Source organism: Lepidochelys kempii, chromosome 1 (genome assembly GCF_965140285.1).
Source record: "Lepidochelys kempii isolate rLepKem1 chromosome 1, rLepKem1.hap1, whole genome shotgun sequence".
Classification (NCBI taxonomy): Eukaryota; Metazoa; Chordata; order Testudines; family Cheloniidae; genus Lepidochelys; species Lepidochelys kempii.
Window position 1 is genome coordinate 205116491 of NC_136380.1, and position 23307 is coordinate 205139797.

A 23307-nucleotide genomic window follows, 5' to 3' on the forward strand; every position below is an offset into this window, starting at 1 on the left:
TGAAGAGAGAAAAGCATTTCTTTTTTTCAAGGTGTCTGTAATGTAACTTCACTGATCCTTTAGGCGTGGGATTAGGCTTGTGAGATGAATGGAAGTCTGGGATTAGATTGATGATTGGGGAGCTATAGTCAAGGTTCTTAACATTATTTGTTTGATTTCTGAGGAAAAAATTTAAATAGGGGAGGAAAAAGAAGAGACAGAAATGGAAGGATTGTATATTTGCACAAAGAAAAGGAGTACTTGTGGCACCTTAGAGACTAACCAATTTATCTGAGCATGAGCTTTCGTGAGCTACAGCTCACTTCATCGGATGCATACCGTGGAAACTGCAGAAGACATTATATACACAGAGAGACCATGAAACAATACCTCCTCCCATCCCACTGTCCTGATGGTAATAGCTTATCTAAAGTGATCATCAAGTTGGGCCATTTCCAGCAGAAATCCAGGTTTTCTCACCCTCCGCCCCCCCCCCCCCCCACAAACTCACTCTCCTGCTGGTAATAGCCTATCCAAAGTGGAGAGTGAGTTTGTGTGTGGGGGGGTGGAGGGTGAGAAAACCTGGATTTGTGCTGGAAATGGCCCAACTTGATGATCACTTTTACAAGCTATTACCAGCAGGAGAGTGTGTATGGGGGTGGGGGGGTGAGAAAACCTGGATTTGTGCTGGAAATGGCCCACCTTGATTATCATGCACATTGTAGGGAGGGTGGTCACTTTGGATAAGCTATTACCAGCAGGAGAGTGAGTTTGTGTGTGTGGTTTTTGGAGGGGGGTGAGGGAGTGAGAGAACCTGGATTTGTGCAGGAAATGGCCCACCTTGATTATCATACACACTGTGAAGAGAGTTATCACTTTGGATGGGCTATTACCAGCAGGAGAGTGAGTTTGTGTGTGGGGGGGGGCGCGGAGGGTGAGAAAACCTGGATTTCTGCTGGAAATAGCCCAACTTGATGATCACTTTAGATAAGCTATTACCATCAGGACAGTGGGGTGTGAGGAGGTATTGTTTCATGGTCTCTGTGTGTATATAATGTCTTCTGCAGTTTCCACGGTATGCATCCGATGAAGTGAGCTGTAGCTCACGAAAGCTCATGCTCAGATAAATTGGTTAGTCTCTAAGGTGCCACAAGTACTCCTTTTCTTTTTGCGAATACAGACTAACACGGCTGTTACTCTGAAACCTGTATATTTGCACAGTAAAAGTCATGCCTTGACTTTTATTTGTTATACTCCCAAAAGCCAGAGGACTTTTCCTTGCTCTCCTCTATCCCTCCTCTGGGTAGGAAGCTACCTTTGTGGCTCTGTCTGCCCTATGCAAAACAGGCATTCCAAACAAACCATTGGTTTGGATACACTGAGCTTCTCTCACCTGTACAGCTACTCATGTCTCCTTGCAGCAGCTGTCCCAAGTGTTCTGCAGGTGGTGGCTGTACCATTCGGTTGCCGCACCTGGGATGAAGTCTGTCATTCAGACTTAGCTGAACGGATGTAGTCTTAAAAGGTCTCTTGCCATGAGAATTGCAACTGGACTTGTTCAGCCAATCCTCTGAACCCCATCCCTGTGAATGCAGTGCCCCATGTTTGGAAATTACACAAAAGCCTCTTCTCCCAGCAGCAGGGCAAGGCAATATGGGGTAGGTACTGGAAGGGTTCTAGCGTGCACGGGTCCTGGTGTGGTTATGAGATGTGCTATGCTGCAGGAATAAATGTGGGGACCTGCCACATTATGTAGTTTACCCCAAGCGAGGGAACTGTCGCAGGGACATAAGAAGTCCCCTGGTCTTTCTCCTCTTCCTTCCTCAGTTGTCTCCAGTCTTCTCTCTGCTCATTCCTTTTCCTTGCTGCTTATCTTCCTTCCCCCACCTTCCAGCACTAATGGATTTGGACACTGGCAGTGGTTCTAGTTTTGGTGACTAGCATCTGGGGGTCCTGGAAATGCTGATAGCGTTCTGTCAGCTGTTGCTGATAGCTCCTTTTGTGCTTACTGCTGGTACTGCTCTTCTCAGTGATTCCACTGGTACCACCTGTTGTGCATCGCTGTGGGAGACGGGGGAAGGGGCATCAGGTCAGCAGTGCACAGCTTCACAGGCATGGCAGCACCCTGGTCGTCATCTCTGCTTATCCAGAAAGCAGGGGCATCCAAGTGGAGAATCACACTCACCTGTGAGTTGTGTATGTACTGTAATGTACACATGCGCCTGTAGGGCACAAGGAGATGGGGTGGAGACAGGAATGTCTATTTAGGGGCTTAGAGGAAGGATACATTTTCTGTGCATGTGATCATGGTGCAGGAGGATAACAGGTGGCCTGTGAGGGACAATATGGTGTCAAATCCAGGTACCTAAGAGTCTCAGCAGAGAGAGCTGATATCTGCCATTTTTGTTCACTTCTTATGACTGAGACTATATACATGAAGCACCCCTGACATGCAGCCACCTGTGGGGTAGAAGGTGGCCAGTCAGGGCACAGCAACAACAAAGATCAGGGGATCTTCACATCTTTTCAGAACTTCAAGTTCATGTCTCCCTTCTCACCAACTAGCATAAACTGCACAATATTGAATCTATCTACCTTGGAAGGACAAAGGGTTGATTTGACTCCTACTGGGGTTTAAATCTGTGGCTGTAGAGAGTGCATGGATTTCAGGCATGAGGACTAGACAATCCCAAAGCCATTCTTTTTAGTAATTGTTTTTTAAGCAACATTACAAGATAATTAAAAATTCTCAATATTCTTATTTGAGAGAGTACATAAGTATATTAGACAACTTTTTTATTTAGTTGTGCTTTTTAAAATGCAATTCTACTCTGAAAAGTGGCTGTGAAAATGGCATCTTGGGATGTTATATTTGTCTCTTGATGACTCCAGATCAAATTACTGTACTCTGTTTACAAGTAAAAGTTTGGTTTTTTTTTCTAACTGCCAGCCCTGCAAACTCAAACTGGGATCTGAGAGCCAAGCTGGGTGCTTTTCAGCTTGCACATCATCACCAGCAACAAAGGCTGTGCATAACAAATACTGCCTTCAATGCGACCCCCTTTTGCCTTGGGTTTCAGAGCTGCAATTGAAAGAAGGTTTTGGCCGTGCATTGGAGCGGTTCTGAGAAACAATTCTACTGGTGATGCACAAGCCAGAATAGACGCCAGCTCGCTCTCCAGTAGCTGTGCTGGTACTGCAGAGGTAACGAGTAAAGAGTAGAACATACTTAGTTTTGTCTCAGGTGAGCAGCTGGATACACGTAGGGGTCAGGTGTGTTGGAATAAGAGATTATGAGCACTGTTACGCGCTTTTCAGAGTTGAACCATACCTTAAATGAAACAAATAATTAAAAACCTTACTATTTTTCTTAAAGGAACACTGGGTTTAAGGCTCAAAATGTAGTTTTCAGTCCAAATTCATTCCTGATGTAGCTGCATTGACTTCCCTGGAGTTAAACCAGGGGTGAATCTGGCCTGTTTGTGTTTATTAAAGAAGTGGGTGGTATGCAAGTTTTACTCTTATTTACACCAGGGTAATTTGAGACTGACTCCACTGAAGTCAATAAGTTATATCCATATAAATCTTGAATAACAGAGATCGGGGGTGTGTGTATTAAAAAGGGTTTTCATATACATTCTTATTTAACAATGGAAACCCTCCAGCATCTGTGCTAAGGTCTAAAGCCAGAAGGTGAAAGTGGCTTTGCTTTCAGTGTGCAAGCTGATAAGTAAACAAACTCCATAAATTGCTAGACACAAATTAGATTTGCTAAATTCTTTGCATGAATTATTGAATATGCAATGGATAACACAAGGAAATAATTTTTTTAAGTGCCCCTTTAATGCCTATAGTTAAATTACAGACCCCTGGATATTATGCCCTCTACCGTACAGCATTCCTTTAGGGAGAATTAGATGAATAGTTTCCCCAGTTTATAAAATAATCTTGTTTTGCTTAAAATGCCTTTTAAAGTTATTCCTTTCATGTTTTAGAGTCTTCCATCCTTCCTCTTTCACAGTTTGTAAGAAGTCTCAGGAAGCTTCAAGTGAGTTCTACAGTATATACTATACCTTCTGTAGGATACATGCTGGTTTGTTATTGTACAGATGCTCATGACTGAAAGTGGCCAGTGGGAAGTCCCCTACATGGCCAATACATCAATTGTACAGAACTCATTTATTAGTGAATTGCCTTACCTAACCTATCACAAGCACAAGTGCTCCACTGAGGGCTAAGTCCGTGGCAAGTTTGAGGTCTAAAAATCATTAGTGCCTTAAGAAAACACAAAAGACAACATCATTTTCTTTTTAAGGTGACCTTCAAAGGACTTTTTTTTTTTTTTACAGTTGAGCTTGTACCTTCTTTTCCTTCATTACAATAGATTTAAAAAAAAGCCTGTGGTTTCTTTTCTGCTTGTATTTTACCTTAAAATATCAGAAACATCAAGTCTAGCCGTCCCTAATTTTGCAGGAGAACTTCTTAAAGGTCTAAAGAAACTACTGCAAGTTTTCATGCATGAATTGAAAAGGCAAAGAGGCTTCCATTCTTCACAATGTTAATTGGTTATTACAGTTCACTTGATATTAACCAAAAAAAAGTTTTAAATAAATAACAATTAAAAAAAAAAAAACCTTTCTCTCACAGCCCAGATTGCTCAACTTTCACTCTCTTGGCTGTAGCCCTGTCACCATTTCACTAGTTCTCCAGGCACCATAATTTCTTCCACTCTAGACAAAACTTTGAAATTCTACTGTACAAACATAAACAGATTAAAAAAGGGGAGCAGTCTTAGTCCATTTCCCCTCGTTTTTGCAAGCTACCTTTACAGGTGCACATGCAAAATAGTCATCTCAAAAAAGAGCTCAACCAATCTCGTTGAAATTTTATGAAAATTGGCCTTCAGCTGGAGAGTGTGCATAAAACATATTAGTACAAAATGGAAGTTCTTTGAGGACATGTTTAGGGTGGAATGGCTCTTTCATAAGCTGTGTCCATGATGACAGTGATGTGACTTGCTCAACATACTTCTTGGCATCTCTGTGACTCTTTAGGATTTTAAAGGAGGTGATAATTGGCTTATAATTAGAGATAGGGGCCATCTGCAAATTTTAAAGCCAGATCCAAATTTTCCTAGAAGTTTGGGGTGTTCAGATGCAGGGCTTTGATTCAGGCTCCGTTCTTGCTCCAAGGTATTGGAAGGTACACTTTCTTGGAAACTTACAAACAGGTCAAGGTGCTTTTAGTCTGGGTTTCACCTTCAAGACCCTGATCCTGGAAAGTTGCCCAATGTGGAGTGACTTGCAGGACTGAGGCTCCAATTTACAGCTGTCACTCACATTTGTCAATCTGTTAACCATCAAATCCCACTAAAATCCTGTAAGGATAAGTCATAGATATATTTTAAAAACAGTAATCATGGAATTAGTGACTGCTGCACCAGAAGTTCCAGCTTTGTACTATTAATCTGAGCTGCACAGTCGGTGGATCCATTTTTCTTTTTTTAAAAGTAAACGCATGATAGTTTTCAGTTTAAAGAAATTAATAAATTCACATGCATTTAAAAAGCTTGCTTTTATAAGGGCAGAGTGTGATAGTAAGACATTCACATCTCTCTGGGGTCATTTTCTTTGCCAGAGTAGAGTGAGATGCTGTTTTGCTAAAACTAGCTGTAAACTAGTCAATGGCTGACACTGTTTGACGTCCAGTGTACACAGAGCCTCATTTTCCACCAACTTCAAAAACTGTTTTCCAACTGTAAATTGTTTTAGAAAATTATGGAGAGCAGTTATCTTTCACAGTTTCTTACATTGAAGCAAAGAGAGGTTCATTTCATTCTTGCTGTTACACTAGAGCACATAATTCTGCTTTGCTTAGTGACTAGAGATCATCTGTCCAGCTTCTCAGCCAAGAGGAGGTTATACTATTCATTGGCAATTCATTTACACAATCACTTCTTAAAGGCATAGTGCTAATATGTCTTAATGTTTACCTGTAAGCACTGTTCCATCCTATTCATTCAGGCAGACAAGGGACCTAAGATTGTTTTAAAGGGTCAGTGGCCCCAGGGTACCAATATTGGGGTAGGGTATTGGTAGGAGTCCCAGGTTTGCCAGTAGTTTCTGTGCAAATAAATGTGGCTTCTTTCTGGATGGGTTGACCTGGTCTCAACTGTGAGGTGGATCACTGGAGGTTTTCAGCTTAATTAATACTGCTGTTCCTCCCCACCTCTTTCTCCCCTGCAGAGCTGGGAAGGCTTTTGGGTTGTTGTCTGGGTCTCAAGGCAGAGCCTGCTGGAGGCACTGGAAGTGGATCGGTTCCTGGTCATGCCCGGTGGAAGGAGGGGACCCAGTCGGCAGCAGCTAAGCCGTTCAGCTTTGCCTTCTCTCCAGACTTTGGTTGGCGGGAGCTGTGGCAACGGCACTGGTCTGAGAAACAGGTGAGGACAAAACAGTATGGCCAGCAAGACACTGAGGAGGTGAGGAGGTGCTTTCTAATGGTTAGAGCAGAAGCCTGGAAACCAGGAATCCTGGGTTCTGTTCCAAGCTCTGTGAAGCAGTCTTACCTAATGGCTGAAGCAGCAAATTGGTAGACCAGAACCTTGAGTTCTTTTTAGTGGCACTGGGAGGGAGTAGGTCTAGTGGTTAGAGCACAAGCTGGGACCCAGGATTCCTGCATTCTATTCTTGGCTCTCCGAAGGAGAGTGATCTGGTGGTTAGAAGGGAATTCCTAGATTGTCCCGCTGGCTGTGCCACTGACTGACCCATTTCCCTGTATGTCTTCTTTCTGTTTTACATTTTAATGTCTGTCCCAAAGAGAGAAAATGTTCACAAGCATAGCATTCCCCTTGTGTCACTGGAAAGGACAGAGTGATAGAGACTAGGAAGGCACAATTCTCATCTGTTTCCCCAGCAGCAAGATTGGGGGCCATGAATCCTAGAACTGTGGAATCATGTGTCAGAGCATAGGCGTGATTCTCCCTCTGCTGCAAGGTGGGAGGAAAGCTAGAACAGAAGGGTGTATAAGGGGAGATGCGCTGCCACTAGGGTATGAGGTTGGGGAAGTAACTTCTCTTCTTTATGCCTTAGTCCTCCTCTGTGAAATGGTTATAATAATCCTGGAGAAGTTGAGAGGCATCTATGGAAGAGGCCAGGGAAGAGTGTTGACTGTGTTAAGATGAGCAGGGAGCATCTACTTTCCCTGTGCCAGATGTGTGAATGATGCAAACTCTGGTCAGCAGGGTTCTGCTTTCCTTAATCCCATGCCCCCCGCACCATTCAGTATCACCCTGAAACCTTAGGGAGGCAGCCTGAGCCAGCACAGGATGCTGACCCTACAATTAATGGCGTCTGTCTGTTTCAGGAATGGTAGTGCTATCAGCCTCTCAGCTCCTCCCATAACGGCCCTGATCACCCCAGAGCCTGTGCGTCACTGCCGGATCCCTGACCTGCCACTGGATGGGAGCCTTCTCTTTGAATTTCTCTTCTTCATCTACCTGCTAGTGGCGCTCTTTATTCAGTACATCAATATCTACAAGACTGTCTGGTGGTATCCCTACAATCACCCTGCCTCCTGCACCTCTCTGGTGAGTTCCCCATTGTGACGTTCCCCTGGTGTTATCTGAACCGGTGATCTGCTAGGTCACTCCAATCCTTGACTCTGGGAGCCAGTCTTACCATGCTCTGCTGTGAGAACCCCCACTCCCGGGCTGTTCACGCACAGCCTCAGGCATGTAAACTGCTCCCAGCTACTTGAGTGAGCACTTTTGGCCGACCGCTGCTTGGATTATGCAACCAAATGATGCTAGCCAATATCTCCAGTCCCAGACACAACCCTAGGAACCTCCATCTTGCAGTGTACAGTTATGTCAGCTGGACGCTACAAGCTTATATGAGTTCGTCAATTTAGCAAAGAAATTGATATATACCAGGCTTGTTATCCCAAGGGGAGTCTCTGACATGCTTCAAACCAAACACACTGCCTCAGGTAGAATAAACCAACAAATTTATTAATTACAAAAGATAGATTTTAAGTGATAAGTCAAAGCACAACAAGTCTGATTTGGTCAAAGGAAATAAAAGCAAAACACATTCTAAGCTGATCTTAACACTTACAGTGCCCTTTCAAATGTATATGCTTCTCACCACAGGCTGGCTGGTTGCCCTTCAGCCAGGCTTTCCCCTTTGATCAGCTCTTCAGTCGCTTGGTGGTGGTGTCTGTAGATGGAGGTGGAAGAGAGAGAGCATGGCAAACATCTCTCTCTTTTATCATGTTCTTTCTTGCCTCTTGGCTTCCCCCCCCGCCCCACCCTTCATAGTCAGGTGAGCATTACCTCATTGTAGTCCCAAACTGACCAAGGGGATGGGCGTGACTCACTTGAGAGTCCAACAGATTCTTTTGTTGCTGCCTAGGCAAGTGTCCTTTGTTCCTGTGAGGCTGGGCTGGGTTTGTCCCATACATGCCCTGATGCGGTGTGAACTGCCCCTCTGCTCCTAGAGAGTTTTGCCTGGGCTTGTTTTAAGCCATGAGGACACATTTTCAGCCTCATAACTATATACATGAAATTACAACCTATAACATTACTTCAACAACAGTGCTCAGTGCATCGTGAGCCTTCCGAAGACATCCAACATGACAAACTTTGCATTGGATACCACTCAATTCTATTATAAGGATGAACATGGGGGTGCAGGGCATAGGTGCCGACTTTAGCTGGCACTGGTGGGTGCTCGTGCCCCACTCAAGCTCCCCCCCGGCCCTGCCCCAACCTCCCCCCCCGGCCCTGCCCCAACCCCTGTCCCATTCCAACCCCTTCCCCAAATCCCCACCCCTGCCTCCTCCCCTGGGCGTGCCGCATTTCCCCTCCACCACCCTCCCTTCCAGGCTTGCACGCGGCAGGCCTGGGAGGGGGAGAAGCGGAGTGGCAGCACGCTCAGGGGAGGAGGCGGAGGTGAGCGCGGGGAGGGCTGTAGGAAGGAGAGGTGACCTTGGGGGCGGGGGGTGCAGAGGAAACGCTCCCTGCCCCAGCTCACCTCTGCTCCGCCTCCTCCCCCGAGCGTGCCACCGCTCAGCTTCTCCCCCCTCCCTCACAGGCTTGCCGTGCGCGAAACAGCTGATTCGCAGCAAGCCTCGGAGGGAGGGAAGGGGGAGAAGCGGAGTGGTGCCGGAGTCCTCAGGGGAGGAGGCGGAGGTGAGCTGGGCGGGGGGGAGCTGCTAGTAGATGCTGAGCACCCACCAATTTTTCCCCGTGGGTGCTCCAACCCTGGAGCACCCACGGAGTCAGCACCTATGGTGCAGGGTGTTCTCCTGAGGTACAGAGCATCACACCCATCCTCGGAGAGTCCGTGTCTCCTCATTACGTAGCTTCTCCTCGTGGCTCCTTCAATCCAGAGATCGATGAGCATTTGACATAAATTAGTGAAATAAGCCCCACAATCTGCCAATCCGGTAGGGTTATAGAGGTGAAGAGACTTAGTCCCTTAGTTGACCTGCAAGGTCCCTTAGCGGAAATTGTAGATGAAAATGTTGATCTGATATTTACCAGTTCTAGTCCGCACCTTGGTTTTGGAATGGAGCAAAGGGTCTGTTAGACTCCTGGCTCGTGGAGTGGCTACTCCTGTAGTCAAAACCAACTGAGACCAACAGAAACCAATTGAAGAAGATAGCTGGAATTTCCATGAGAGTCACAGAGCAAATCAGCAGCAGAGTTACACTGATATACAACAGCTGAGGATCTCCACTGACTTCAGCTCTCCTGAGTTTAATGTAGGCCTTAAGCACCAACATTGCCTTCCTGAGTCACACTGGGTTGGCCCAGCAAGGTGAGCATCCTGCCTTAGGGTGGTGGCTTATGCCTGATGCTTCCAAATTGGACAAACCTCCTCAGAATGCACTTAGCCAGTTAAGCAGTACTGCATATGGGGTGGGTGGTAATCCTTCTTCGAAGCATGAGGTTTTGATTTGATCTCTCAGTATTCATACCTATAAACATTATTGGCAATGAAATTATTTCGCTGTTCTTTTGAAATTCAGCTATAGTACAGGCCTGATCACTCTTATCTGTGAAGAAAGAATGTTCTGTCTTAGATCTTCTCTGTGAAATCTACCTTACTTATCTCATCTCTGCCCCTATCAGAAGCCAAATGTTCTCATTCACTCGAGGAACTTCCAGGTACTAGACACAAAGTTCAGTGGCACTCAGGCTTAGCCCGTTGGACAGCTGTACTGGCAGTTTCCAAGGACCCCAAAAGCTGTATCTAATTTGATACTACTGCAGCTGCTGCTAACTTTAATACAGAGCTGTGGCCTGTGGAGATGACAGTTCTCAAATCAAGCTGGAGTATTGCGTGCTGGAACTTGTGGTCTCCACAGCCCATATTGCTGCCTAAAGAACAAGACAGGCTGCCTTGTTCTGGGAACTGCATTTTGGAAACCCCTTTTCTGGTTGGTAATGTTACCTTTCCAAGAGAATTTGTGCGCAGTGCTCCTCAAGATGCTACGGACTATAGATCTGTCTTTGGCTCAGGGTTTTCTTTCTAAGCTGTAGTTGTTAAGGGAGCCAGGACCTGTGTATGGTGCATGTCTTGCTTCCTCACTCCCCGGGGGGATCCGGTGTGACAAATTTGCTAGCTTCTCTTCCCCCCACAACTGGCAGACTTGATGCTTGCTCATCTGAGCTCCTGGTTCTCCCCACTCCAGCCAGCCGAGCAGCCCCACCCCCGCCAGGTAGGTTTCACTGGTGCCTTCTCCTGGTGAAAACCTTTTTCTTTTTCCTCCTTTAGAATTTTCACCTCATTGATTACCACCTGGCAGCGTTCATCACGGTGATGCTGGCACGGAGGCTGGTGTGGGCCCTCATCTCCGAGGTAACATTCTGCAGTTGCTTCCTCAACCACGTCTAGATACTTGTCCTAGAGAGGTCTTTAGTGAGCTGAGTGAATTCATGTGTGGGGAGGAACAGCCCAAATGTCCAACACCTCAGTATGGCTGTGAAGGGCTGAGCATGCTGCTTTGATGGTGCCCATGGAACTCCCCCTTTACCTCTGGGCTGTGCTCTGCTCCCTGGCTCCCACCTGCCCTGTAGCATTCAGGAGCATCCTGGCCTTTGTGTTCTCTCTTTGAGAACTGGAAGAAGGTGAAATGGTCTCACTTCCTCTGTGGGAGTCATCTGGCTGCTGGCATTTGGGAGGAGCAGCGAAGGGAATTGCAATAGTTGAGGCAGTGAAGGAAAGAATAGGTTGCTCAGCCAAGGCTAAATTTTGATGATATTCTAGAGGGGAAAATAAGAGATTTCCAGACAAGGGAAATGTCAGAGATTCAAGGGAGTTCAAAGTCATGGCTAAAATGGGTATAAAATAAAGGCTGAGAAGTTAGTGAAATAGGAAGCGTGCATAGCTGGTAGACCTGCTCTTCTTCAGCTCTGGTTGCTTTTCAGAAGCCTCCCAGGAGCACAACATTGATTTTACTGAGAATTGTGTCTGTGTATTTGAGGGCAGAAGTGGTCCAAGTTTGGGCTGGGAAAGATCACTTGGGCTGCCAACAGTTTTGCAAATGAAAAGACAAGTAAGTGTTGGAAGCTCTAGCCACTGGGATAGTTAAAGCTGGGACAGACAAAACATTGGAAAATGTACAGTAGGGAGCAATCCTGCCCTGTTCAGCAGGAGACTGGATTAAGTGGGACCTCAAAAGCTCTTCTCCGTCTCCGAGTTCTATCTTTTCCACTTAAGATATCGTCCTCAGTAATGCCTCCCCTAGACCATTCTTGGATTTCTATGATAATGGGGCCTTGAAACCCCTTGCTGAGGAATCTCTTATATGGCCTGCTCAATTGCTGACTCCTAAGAATTTTTTCTTAATGTAATCTGCTCTGACCTCTTCAGAGACCACAGATAATTCCTTTATTGTAATCTTGAATGCATCTTCTCTTTGAAAGACTGCAGTCTGTAAATATACTGGAGTAGGGGGAGAGAATGTTCAAGATGCAACATGTGTCTCGTCATCATGGAGCAATAAAGGGCTAACAAAATATTTGTTCCCTACTTTGCAGTTCAACTTTAAAAGGCCCTGTTCTAGGAGTAACCTAGCACAGGGGTCATCAACCTTCCACATGTGGCCCATCAGGATAACCAGCTGGCGGGCCGCGAGACATTTTGCTGACGTTGACCATCCGGAGGGATGGCCCCCTGCAGCTCCCAGTGGCTGCAGTTCGCTGTTCCCGGCCAATGGGAGCTGCGGGAAGCTGCGGGCTGCAGGGATGTGCTGGCCTGTCACTTGCAGTGGGTTCAGGCTGGGCTCTAAATAGTCACTATTATTTTGGATTGTCCCAACCAACGAATGGGCTCGAAGAGCTACCTCCCAACACCCCTCGCCATCTCTGTTCCTGGGGAAGAGGGCAGCAGTTACTCCACTTCCAGCTGGAATCCTGCTGACCCTCTTTCTCCCCATCAAGTGCCTGCCACATAGTCATACCATGGCACTAGGTAATTCTTTCTTCTGGGTTTTGAATTTGCAGGCCTCTCAGGTGGGCGCAACGTCAGTGATTCACTACATGGCACTGATTATGGCGCGCCTGGTGCTGCTCACGCTGTGCGGTTGGGTGCTCTGCTGGACTCTGGTCAATCTCTTCCGCAGCCATTCTGTGCTCAACCTCCTCTTCTTGGGCTATCCGTGAGTATTGCCCTTACCTTGGGGAAAGGACAGGGCCATGAGCCCCAGTGGAGGTGGGAAATGCGTGGCCTCAGCTATGCTGGGAATGTTGTACAGAGAAAAACTGCTGACGTGTGACCCATGTTGGAGGGGTGTGTGGTTAGAGGAGCTCCTGGCTTCTGAACTCCAGTTGGGTAGGAGTGTGTGGGGGAGAAGGTGTCTGAAGGAGAGGAGAGCCATTAGCTCTGGCGCCATGGAGAGAAGTGGTGGTTGTACTGTTAGTAGTAAGTGGGTTTATTGAACCTCAGATGTGGGCTCACGGATCTCCTAGCCAAGAATGTTAGAGAGACAACTCTGTGCCACGCAGAGGCTCCGTTTCTTATAGGGAGGAGACCATTGGGCTCTGAGTACCAGACAGCGCTGGCTTCCGTGGAGTTTCTCCCTGGAGTGCGCTTGTGTCTGTTCAATGATGGCACTTGGTCTCGCGTGTGGTCAGCAGCCATCTCACCCTCCTTTCCCACAGGTTCGGTGTCTACGTTCCCCTTTGCTGCTTCCACCAAGACAGCAGAGCGCAGCCCCTCCCAACGGACTGCAGCTACCTGGTGCAGGATCAGATGGTGGATGACGGGACCTCAGGCATAGGCAGCCTGGTTAAACCCAAAGACTTCCTCTCGCTCCTGCGGGAGTCCCTGAAAGAACAGTTCAATAACCCTACGGCCATCCCCTCACACAGTTGTCCCCTCTCCCCGGACCTCATCCGCAATGAGGTGGAGTGCCTGAAAGCGGACTTCAACCGCAGGATCAAGGAGGTTCTCTTCAACTCCCTCTTCAGTGCCTACTATGTGGCCTTCCTGCCGCTGTGCTTCGTGAAGGTAGCTGTTGTCCACCTCGGGCGCTCTCCCCGGCTCTCCCCCTCCTCGCTGCTGCCTCCTCAGTTTTGCACGAAATCGTTGACGTGCCAGATTACTGGTTAATCCCCCTTTTTTCTGTCTCCCCTTTTGGCAGCCTGGATGGTGGAGTGTGGCTGCATCTGGAATGCACTAGTACCGCTCCTGGTTGGCGGATAGGTATTGCCATACACGTGATGCACCCGGGGTCCCCTCCCCCCGTTTACTAACCCCCATTCTCTTCCCCAGACCGACAGATAACTGTGGTCGCGCCACAAGTGGGCCCTAGCTGCCATGTTCACCTCCCAAGTTTCGCCAAAGGTTGGGGCGCGTGTGTTCGGATCTGTTTTGGTTCGACCTGTTGTAGAACAGGGCCAGCAGGGAAGTCTGGACCTGAACCAAAGATCTGCAGTGTTGGTGCCAGGGCTGTGTTTTGGTTCTCTAAATTGTGCCGGGCTCAGTGCCTATGAACTAAGAAATCGGGGACTTTCACCGTCAGCCCAGTTTCTGTTGTCCATTGTTGTGCGACTGGAGCTTGTTAAGATTGTCTGATCATTAATCTGCTGCAATGAAGGGAAAGGGCTCCACAATCCATGGAGCAACCCTGGTCCATGTACACTCCATGGCTCAGCTACCCTTCTGGTATCAGCTGCTGGGGGAGGAGATGCACAAGTACATCACAGGCTGCATCATCCCCTGCCCATTCTCCTCTAGGCCCAGGAGAAGGAACTCTGAGGTGTCTCCTAGGTGGTAACCCTCCGAACTCACTGGCCTGGCAGTGCATGCCTGTGAAGTCTGGAGCTGGTCTGCTGGTTGTACACAGCACCCCCCTATGCTCTCTGCTGTGACATGCCAGTGGCGCTAACCTCCCGTCCGGTCTCTTGCAGAGCACCCAGTACTACGACATGCGCTGGTCCTGCGAGCACCTCATCATGGTGTGGATCAACGCCTTCGTTATGCTCACCACGCAGCTGCTGCCCCCCAAGTACTGCGACCTGCTGCACAGATCAGCCGCCCACCTGGGCAAGTGGCAGAAGCTAGAACACGGCTCGTACAGCAACGCCCCACAGCACATGTAAGTGCAGGCCGGGAGGGGTCAGTGCGCTCTCCCCATTAAACGAGGGCATTCTAAGATGCGGCTGCTGGGTTTACAGTGAGGAAGCGTCTCCATTCTTCCTAGGATTAGATGGAAAGGTCATGGGTGTTCTGCTCTGTCTGCACTGCCAGGGCCAGCACTGCCCACCCTCTGAGCGCTGTCAGCTTCCTCGTGGCAGTGCCCTGGCAGCAGTGGCTCTTGTTCCCCTGGAACTCTCTGTCACTCTTGCAACCACCCAGAGCAGTTAGTTCACACCGACCGGGTGGTGGGATGTTTGCCTAACAGCCCCACTGCCGCTAATGCAAGATGCTCTTGGTTTTTGTGGTGGGAGGGCTGACTTTTATTAAAAATAACGTGGCGGGGAGGGCTGACGGGATGACTGAAGCCTTGGGAGGAGGATGAGAGCCCAAGCCCTGCTGTAGGGAGGCCCAGCACCTGCTCGCTCAGGGCTCCAGGGTCCCCCTGCTGCCTGCGGCGGCTTGGAGCTGCATGGCTTGGAGCTGGTGAGGGGTCCCCTGAAGGCTGAGAGCTCCGGCCCTGCTGCCCCAGGGCTGAGGTGGAAAATGTCACGGAGGTCTTTGGAAGTCACAGAATCTGTGATATCTTATCCTTATTAATGGGGCTCTGCTTGGTCTTATTCCTGACTTCGTCTTAGACTCAGTGTGTGATCTTGTCACCACTCCACGTCTCTGTTTCCCTGAAAGGAATAATGATACTTACCTGCTTTTGGCAGGTGCACTGAAATTCTCTCACGAGACATGAGCTCTTGAGCTGATCAAGGGAACACCCCACCGTTCCCATCACCACCCGCTGCCTCCTGTAGGCTAATGGCACGTCTTTCTTTTTCTCCTCAGCTGGTCAGAAAGTACGATCTGGCCACAGGGCGTGCTGGTGCGGCACAGTCGATGCCTGTACAAGGCCGTAGGGCCTTATAATGTAGCAGTGCCTTCAGACGTCTCCCACGCCCGCTTTTATGCAAGTATCTCTTCTCCTGATATGTCCTCCTGGGAGGGGGAATGGGAGGGGGGGTTGAGCACTGCTGCAGCAGAGCAGGTGGAGATGAGACTGAATTGAAAGTCAGGAGGAAGGAATAAATTGGATTCTTTAATCCAGCAAAGCCAGGGCCTGGTCCCCCCTTTCTCTTAATTTCCTGCTCTTCATCTCAGGGCCCTCTAAAGTTTTCTAATGTGCATTGCAGACTGGCACTCGATACAGAGCTCCATTTCTGCCATGAACACATACTTCATCGATTTGTTGCACTCTTGGTGCTAAACCTCTTACTGAAACAACTGCAGGGTAGTGACTAGCGAAGAATAAGACTTAAGGTGGTTGGACTGCTTTTAGTTTGAGTCCCCAGAAGGCCTGGCTTTCTTTCCTAATTATAGGTCCCCTTTATTTTCTTTTCTCTCGGTTCAAGTAGTTTTGTTTTAAATATATGGCCCCCTGTAGTTTTGCAGACATTTAATTCTAGATGTGGCCCTAGCTGCTGCTGCCCTGAAAGTTGAAAATGGCAAAAGAATTGAAATGCAGAGTTGCTCTGGTACTTTGAGGGCAGAGTGGGAGGGAGAGATGGAGCCTGTATTGTCCGTTGCAGTGTGCACCTAGGTTCGTATGCATGTGTTTGGGGCCTGTGTTTAATACACTGGTGAATCTCAGTTCAGCTCCTAGGAGTGATGTGGCTGTGTCCCAAATGGGCACTCTTGTTGGCAGTCACAGCAAAAAGGCCAACGATTGAATGAGCCACAGAGAGTGAACTCTCCTATCAGTCAGGGTGAGAAGGGGAAGGGATTTCAGCCCTGGGTAATTGCTTCTGCTGGTTCTGGAGAGAGGGGCTTTCCACTCACAGTGCTCAGCTAACCGGAAAGCAGTGTCAAGTCCAGAGCAGCAGCACGTGCCCCTTAGCCATTCTCCAGAATCGCTGTAGCATTGTTGCCCCGCACAGTAACACATTTCAAAGCAGGGAATCCAGATTGCCAGGGCATTTTTCTTGGTTGCCGGCTAGCAGCTGATCTGGACATTACAGAGTATTTACCCCAATGCCCGAGGCCTTACAACTGCTACAAAAATACTCTGTCGGCTTCTTTACCAGAGCAAACCACAAATATGCTGATTTTTCTTTTCCCCCCTGCAGTTCCTCTTTCACCGTCCATTACGGCTGCTCAACCTGCTTATCCTCATTGAAGGCAGCGTCGTCTGCTACCAGCTGTACTCCCTGCTGCGCTCGGAGAAGTGGAACCACACCCTCTCCATGGCCCTCATCCTCTTCTGCAATTACTATGTCTTATTTAAGCTCCTTCGGGACCGGATAGTATTGGGCAGGGCCTACTCTTACCCCCTCAACAGCTACGGACTCAAGGCACATTAACCTGCCAGATGCACCAAGGGGTGGGGGGGAAGGGGGAGGGAATCTCAGAAAACCTATTTTCGTACAGTTCTATTTTTTTCTTGCGCTGTTTATAAATATTTAAGATATTTTATATTTTGTATACTATTGTTTTGTGGGGTGGGAAGGGGGCAAGTGGCAATTAAATGTCGCTTTATAAACAAGGTGTTATTTTATATATATCTATCAAATCAGTGTGTATATACCGTATTATCTATATCCATACATACAGTTATGTGAAGCAACAGGCTTGTGCGTGTGGTCACTGTGTCTGCTTTGCTCACACAATCGCACCGCCACTGTCTCTTAAGCCCTGTCTTGGGGAGCAGGAGGAGTCTGTTACCAGGTAGAGGACTTGTCTCCTACTATGGAAGTGTGAACAAACCCAGTCATGGAGACTAATCAACAAAGGGAACTAAAACCAGGGGATTTCCAGAGGAATTCCTCTGACTGCTTAGTACCAAGAGCCTAGTGCACAGGCACATGCTGCTCTGGGACATGCATGCCCCTCTGGCGACATAAAGAGAAAAAGCATTTTGCTCAAAAAAGCATTTTGGTCTAGCAGGTTGGTGGCAGGGCTTAGCACAGAAGCTAGGACTAAATCCACAAAGGAACTTAAATTCAGCATTGCACTGCCTAACAGGTGCTCGGGTGCCTAGTAGAATCCACAACCCTGCATTAGGTGCCCAAAAATGGGATCCATAAGAGGCAGCAAGCTGAAACAGTAGCCATCGCAAAGGGACATGAGCACCTCTTTCCAGGTTGGAGGGAAGCACCTCCCTCTCATCATGACCCTTCTCCTTTAGTTAGGCATCTAGCTCATCACAAAAAACAGTGATAGTGGTGCCATATTAGCCCTGGAGTAAGAGCACTTAACTGGGATGGGGGAGACCCAGGTTCAGTATCTCCCTCTGCCTGATGGGGAGCAGGGATTTGAACCTGCATCTTGCACATCTGGGATTTTATGCTGTTGGTCTCTTGCCATACTCCCTGTTGATGCCATACCACTTTGTACAAATAATGGACTGGTCAGTAAGGCCAGAGAATGAGTGATGCTAGTGTTTAACAAGTAGGGTTGACACCACTGGATTTTTCTTTTTACAATGTCACTGGATAATAGTGATTGGTTTTTTTTAAGCACTTTTATCTATTTACATTTTCAGAGTTGTGCAAAATTATGGGGGGTGTCAGACAATTATTTAATAAGAGTTGCTGTTGATTCAGAAAGTTGAAGCTTTTAGGTGTTCACACAAATTGTCACCACCACCTGTCAAAATAGAGTAAATAGCCTTCAATCAATCTGCTAAATTCAAGAGATTTTTCTTACTTTGCCTATCTAAATTACAGTTCTCATCACTGGAAGTATTTTTTTAATCAGTGTGTGTGTGTTGGTGAAATTGAGATTTACCAATAAGTCTAATTTCCCAAGGCTAGCTAGAGCACTCCTCTGGGACATGGGAGGCCCAAGTTCCTGTTCCTGCCCACCTACTATATCAGGCCGTGCAGTCAAGCTGGGGGGGTAATACCTGGTTTGAGGAGCCTCCTGGGGCTCTGATGCCCAGATTGAGGAAGCTGTGCACAGATTTTTAGATGCCAGGGGAATTTGGGCACTGATAAGGTTAGGAGGTAGCTGAGTGAGGCTTTTGAGGATCTAAATTTTGGATTTTAAGTACTTAAAGTGGCAGTTAAGCATCTAAATCACTCTGTGAATCTAGCCCTCAGTCAGTGGCCACTTGCAAAGGCTCCTGTGCTTCATTTTCTTCTAGAGGCTGAAGTAGGGTGACCAGACAGCGAGTGTGAAAAATTGGGACAGCATTGAGGGGTGGGGAGGGGAATAGGAGCCCCTCCACATCAACGGGTTTGATTTTTCCTCTTCAGAGCAGAAGAGGAGTTCCCCTGGTTTAGAGAATGGGCCAAACTCAAACCAGGTCTTGAACTCCAATGGCACTGGAGTGGACTTGAAGCAGTTTAGGTCCCATCTGCCCCACAGGTGCTGCTGGCAGTTTATAATATGCTTTTAGAAGGTTCCCATCACTGGGGTCTTAGGACATTCTTTACATGAATTTGAATTAGAGCAAATATGTTTCCAACACCCCCCACCCCTTTTCACAGCAACCTCTTGAGGTTACATCTGCCACCACTGCAACTAGGGACCCTCAGTCAGCTACAAAAAGCAGAGTTAAAAGAACAAACTTGTTTATTTGAGTGAAAATAAATCATCCACAACCATCCCAATGCAGGACATTCTGGTAAAGTCTCCTCGTGCCTTTAGGCAATACACACACACTTGCTGCCCCTCCACAGAAATGTACCAAACTAGAATTAAAGTTACAGTAGGGAAAGTACTCATCGATCAGTGATAAGGCAGTTGCTCTTCAGCAGAAGATACCAGAGCCTAGTTCTCATTGCTTAGCTAGGTAGTTACAGTAAAGAGGAACTGAAAAACAGTCAGAGACCCAACGCTGTTTCACTATCTCAAACTGCCCATGATGCTAGCAATTAGCAGTGACTGCTGCTGTTTCCCAGCAGGAACTGAAGACAGATGAGACAATAGGGTCCAGTGTGGTGCTTTTCCATTTGAATACCATGAAACCCACAGTCTTAATCCTTTTGAAGATGAAAATGGATTGAGGGTTTTTGGTTTTTTTTTAAACAAAACTTCCCTGGGCTAATTGCAGTGAAAGCTCCACCTTTCCTAGTCAGGGGAATGGGAGCATGGCTCTTATCCTACTCTGGCACAGCAGCAGCTTCTGCAAACAATTTTACATTTCAAACCTTCTGGAAGTGAGGGTGTAGCAGGAAGAATATATTGAACGAATCCAGGAGTTTCCCTCTATTAAGTGCATCTGTGGCCAGTGTTAGGGAAGAGGGTACATAAAGAGCCTGGTCTCTTTAGTCTCTCAGCTGGAAGCCCTACCACCTACTCAGATTTAGTGCTAGGCCTTTTCTTGCTCTGATAAAGTGACTGAGCTGAATGCACTAGTGCAGGAATGGGCAGGCACAAGCCTCAAGCGATCCCAGGGGGTAGAGGAGGTAGGCACCGATGAGAGATTAAAGGCAGGTGGTTTTCCTATAGGCTGTGGTCAATGGCCAGGACTGGCCTTAGGGCCTAGCTCCTTCATGGAAACAAGAACAATGACTGAATGTGGTAAACAGGGTTCACTTTGTGTGCTTTTTTGATGCATGACAGGGTGGACCAGTAAAAATCCTTCCTAGACAGGGACAGCTGCCATCTCCTTGTTCCAGAGTTTAGTTCCCCTTACAGTGCTTTGACTGCTCCTCTTTAGCGAGTGTCTTAGCAGGAGGCGCTGGCTGTTAGGTCACAAGGGCTGGGTAGTTCTATCCCTTCTCTTACCTACTGCTGTGCTGCAGTTAGACGTGCTTGTTGGGCTTCTGCAGTTCTGTGCACCCCAACCTCAGGCTCTAGGAAGGGCTTAGTTCCTTACATTGTCCAGTTTCCCAGGGAAAACCCACACTAACAATGAATGCCAAGTTATGCTGCCAGCAGAGACGGCAAAGCAGGAGAAATCTAAAAGCAGCTTTAAAAGACTTCACTTTCCTATGTTCCTGCAGAGTTGTGTTTAGTTTCTTTAGTTATCACATACACTGCAAGAGAGACTGGTCCTATGACGACACTTCATATGCACCACCTATTTGCTCCAGGAGCAGACAGATCCTATTAAATTATCCTGAGTGTAAAAACTCTCCTGCTGCAGCGGGGATACTGCCTCCCCCACCCAAAGATCGCCCCCTGCTCAAACAAAACAGAAAACACAACACGCAGGAAAGTGCAGTGTTTCATTCCCCCTTTCTATAGTGTAACTAGGGCAAAAGGATTTACTCAAGGACCATGGGCTGCACTGGGCCAGGGATGTTCTCCCACCTCCCATGGAAGGCTGTGGAAGCTGAGTACCCATCGCTGATTTTTACTAGTGCAGCCCATATGGAGGAGGTCATGCTGAGCGTGTCCCTGGCTGGTCCTATCCATGTAACACCTCAAACCTAACTACAAAAATAAATGGGCGTTTCTGCACCCATCCATTAGCCCCATGTCCATATATAGACTGGTATCCTCTTACAGCCCCTGCACCTGAGGGCAGCATTAACCCTGGCTGGGAATAAATATCATCCTAGAACAAACTACTATTCCACTACGTAAACAGCCCTGCTTCTGCCACCGCCCCACGTTGAGATCAACATAAAAAGCAGCCACTCCGTTCCCCAGTAACACTCAGTCGGATCAGACCAGAACAATCATAGCATCTCCTTTCTGAGGCTCCCATCATGCAAGGATGTCGTAATAAATGGCCGGCTTCCTGGTCATGTCACGGAACTGCTCCAGCTTCAGGCCAACCCGGAAAAGAACGGCCTCGTCCCACCACTTTGCCATGACCTGCGAGTGGAAGAGACAGTCACCGTCACCCGCAGGGCTTTAGAGCACTGCTTGGTAAGAAAGCTCGAGGGGTGGCTTCACCAGCAGGAATAGCACAGACACAATGAATAATCTTGTAACCCTCTCAGCAACGGGGTCAGGATCCTGCTGAAGCCACCCTCTGGAATCTAGCTAGCACCCAGCTGAATGACACCTGGGAATCACAGGTCCCAACACTGAAAGGTTACCACCACCAAGGACATGTGGGGAGAAAAATGGGAGCTTTCTAGAGTGACAGGCTGAAACAGACAGAGGATGCCCTCTCCTGGGAGATGACTGGCTTCCTAATAAACTGGGTGGTCCCTGGAGGAAAGTAGGCTTGTGGCTGCTGGGAGCAGGGCTGGCCCTAGGTGTTGCAGTTGTCTGCTGGAAGTAACAATTACAGGGCCCCATCCAGCTCTTTCCCAAAGACTGTCCCTTCCTGTAGCCCCTGTTTCTGTGCACCATGATGCCTTCCTAGTTGTCCCCGTGCTTCTGACCTCCCTTGGGATGCAGGAATTCCCACACCCCCTTGTGTGTGAGGCTCTGAAGCCCGAGGACCTTTTACATGAATGGCTCAGGAGGTGGATTTGCTGAGTAGGGGAAGGCAGGTCAGGAACTCGGCCTGTGCCCGAGTCAGATGGGACTGTGACTGGGGAACTAGGGATGATGCTCCGGCTGGCGGGTCAGGTGTGTGCTTCTGGTGCGAGGCCTCTGAAAGAGCGAGACCCTATGGATGGGAAATAGGGTCAGGTAGGAACTCCTTGTAGCTAGTCTTGCCTGGGCGCTGCCAACCCCATACCAGGAACCACCCCTCTCTCTGGCCTGTCCTCCATGTGCCTGCCCATCCTCAGAACAGAAGCAGAATGGAAGCACCTTCACAATGCAGCTGGGGCCACTGGCATGGGGTTCAGAGAGGCTGGACAGGAATAGGTGTAGATGGGCAAGGAGCCAAAGAACAGTGGGGGATGGAAGCAATTTAGCGGGAGGAAGCACTAAGTACTGCAACATGAAGAACCACCACAAGGCACAAGCCTCCTGTTAACATGGGGCAGGGATTAGACTGCAGTCCTGGCTGAGAACCCCAGCTGGTGCTGCCACCTTACCAGGCTAAAAGGCGCCAAATACCAGCTAGTCTACACCATCTGCAGCCCACGGCACATCCTCCCACCGCTGCCTCGGAATGGCTCCCCACTTGATTCCAAATCCTAGCTTCCTCCTCCTCCTCTCGCAAGCAATGTGATGGGTTCTCTCGGTTTTCTTTTGGGGTGGGGAGGGCCAGCAGGGGACCTGTAGTCACAGACAACCAGCCAGCCAAAGCAGCAGGCTGCAGTTGACTGCGATGAGGCTAGAGTCTCCAGCAGTTTCTTGTTTTGAGCAGCATGAGTTGCAAAGATGCTAGATGGTCTGAAGACACCCATGCTAATGCCAAGGGACACTGTTCCCACTGGTTTCAGGAGCCCTCCAGCACGTCAGCCAGCTCTTTGGGGCAGGGACCATCTGTTTGGTGTTTGTACAGCATCCAGCACAGTGGAGTCCTGGTTCCTGACAGGGGCTCCTAGGTGCTACCCCAGTACGAATAATAGCACAGTGTAATTCCAGTTATCCAAATTCCCTTGATCCCAAAATTCCTGCTTACCTGAACGTGCAGGGTGACCCCAGCTAGCCCTATGTTACTTAACAGCATTTCTGTTTCTCCCAACACCTGGTTATCTGCAAGTTTGGGATGTCCCCCAGGCCATTCAGAGGAACAGGCGTGTACTGTAAATAATATGCAGAGCTGCCCCCTGCTCTGCTGAGGCAAATCCCTATTGTGCAGATTGGAATGGGGAAGCAGACCCTGTACAGCTTCATGCCTAGACTAAAAGTTTATGTTCGCTCACAACCATCTCTGCTCCCTCCTGTC

General features: G+C 48.2%; 2 protein-coding genes across 6 annotated transcripts in view; one reads left to right on the forward strand and one right to left on the reverse strand.

Moving 5' to 3' along the window:
* TMEM39A (transmembrane protein 39A) overlaps positions 1 to 17270 on the forward strand; it is a 33778-nt gene extending 16508 nt beyond the window's left edge. The window contains exons 2-11 of one of the 3 annotated variants that reach the window (XM_073309056.2): positions 3060 to 3183; positions 3975 to 4027; positions 6225 to 6418; positions 7342 to 7564; positions 10761 to 10844; positions 12491 to 12645; positions 13148 to 13496; positions 14399 to 14586; positions 15462 to 15582; positions 16739 to 17270. In XM_073309056.2, the coding sequence (XP_073165157.1) occupies positions 6306 to 6418; positions 7342 to 7564; positions 10761 to 10844; positions 12491 to 12645; positions 13148 to 13496; positions 14399 to 14586; positions 15462 to 15582; positions 16739 to 16972 (1467 nt within the window). In that variant the 5' untranslated portion in view covers positions 3060 to 3183; positions 3975 to 4027; positions 6225 to 6305 and the 3' untranslated portion in view covers positions 16973 to 17270. The remainder of the gene's footprint in view (positions 1 to 3059; positions 3184 to 3974; positions 4028 to 6224; positions 6419 to 7341; positions 7565 to 10760; positions 10845 to 12490; positions 12646 to 13147; positions 13497 to 14398; positions 14587 to 15461; positions 15583 to 16738) is intronic. The other 2 variants (XM_073309066.2, XM_073309046.2) reach the window with 2 other exon arrangements.
* Positions 17271 to 19169: 1899 nt separating this feature from the next.
* Positions 19170 to 23307, reverse strand: part of LOC140896939 (uncharacterized) — a 30008-nt gene continuing 25870 nt past the window's right edge. For all 3 annotated transcript variants that reach the window (XM_073309131.2, XM_073309124.2, XM_073309141.2), the window contains one exon: positions 19170 to 21383. In XM_073309131.2, the coding sequence (XP_073165232.1) occupies positions 21273 to 21383 (111 nt within the window). In that variant the 3' untranslated portion in view covers positions 19170 to 21272. The remainder of the gene's footprint in view (positions 21384 to 23307) is intronic.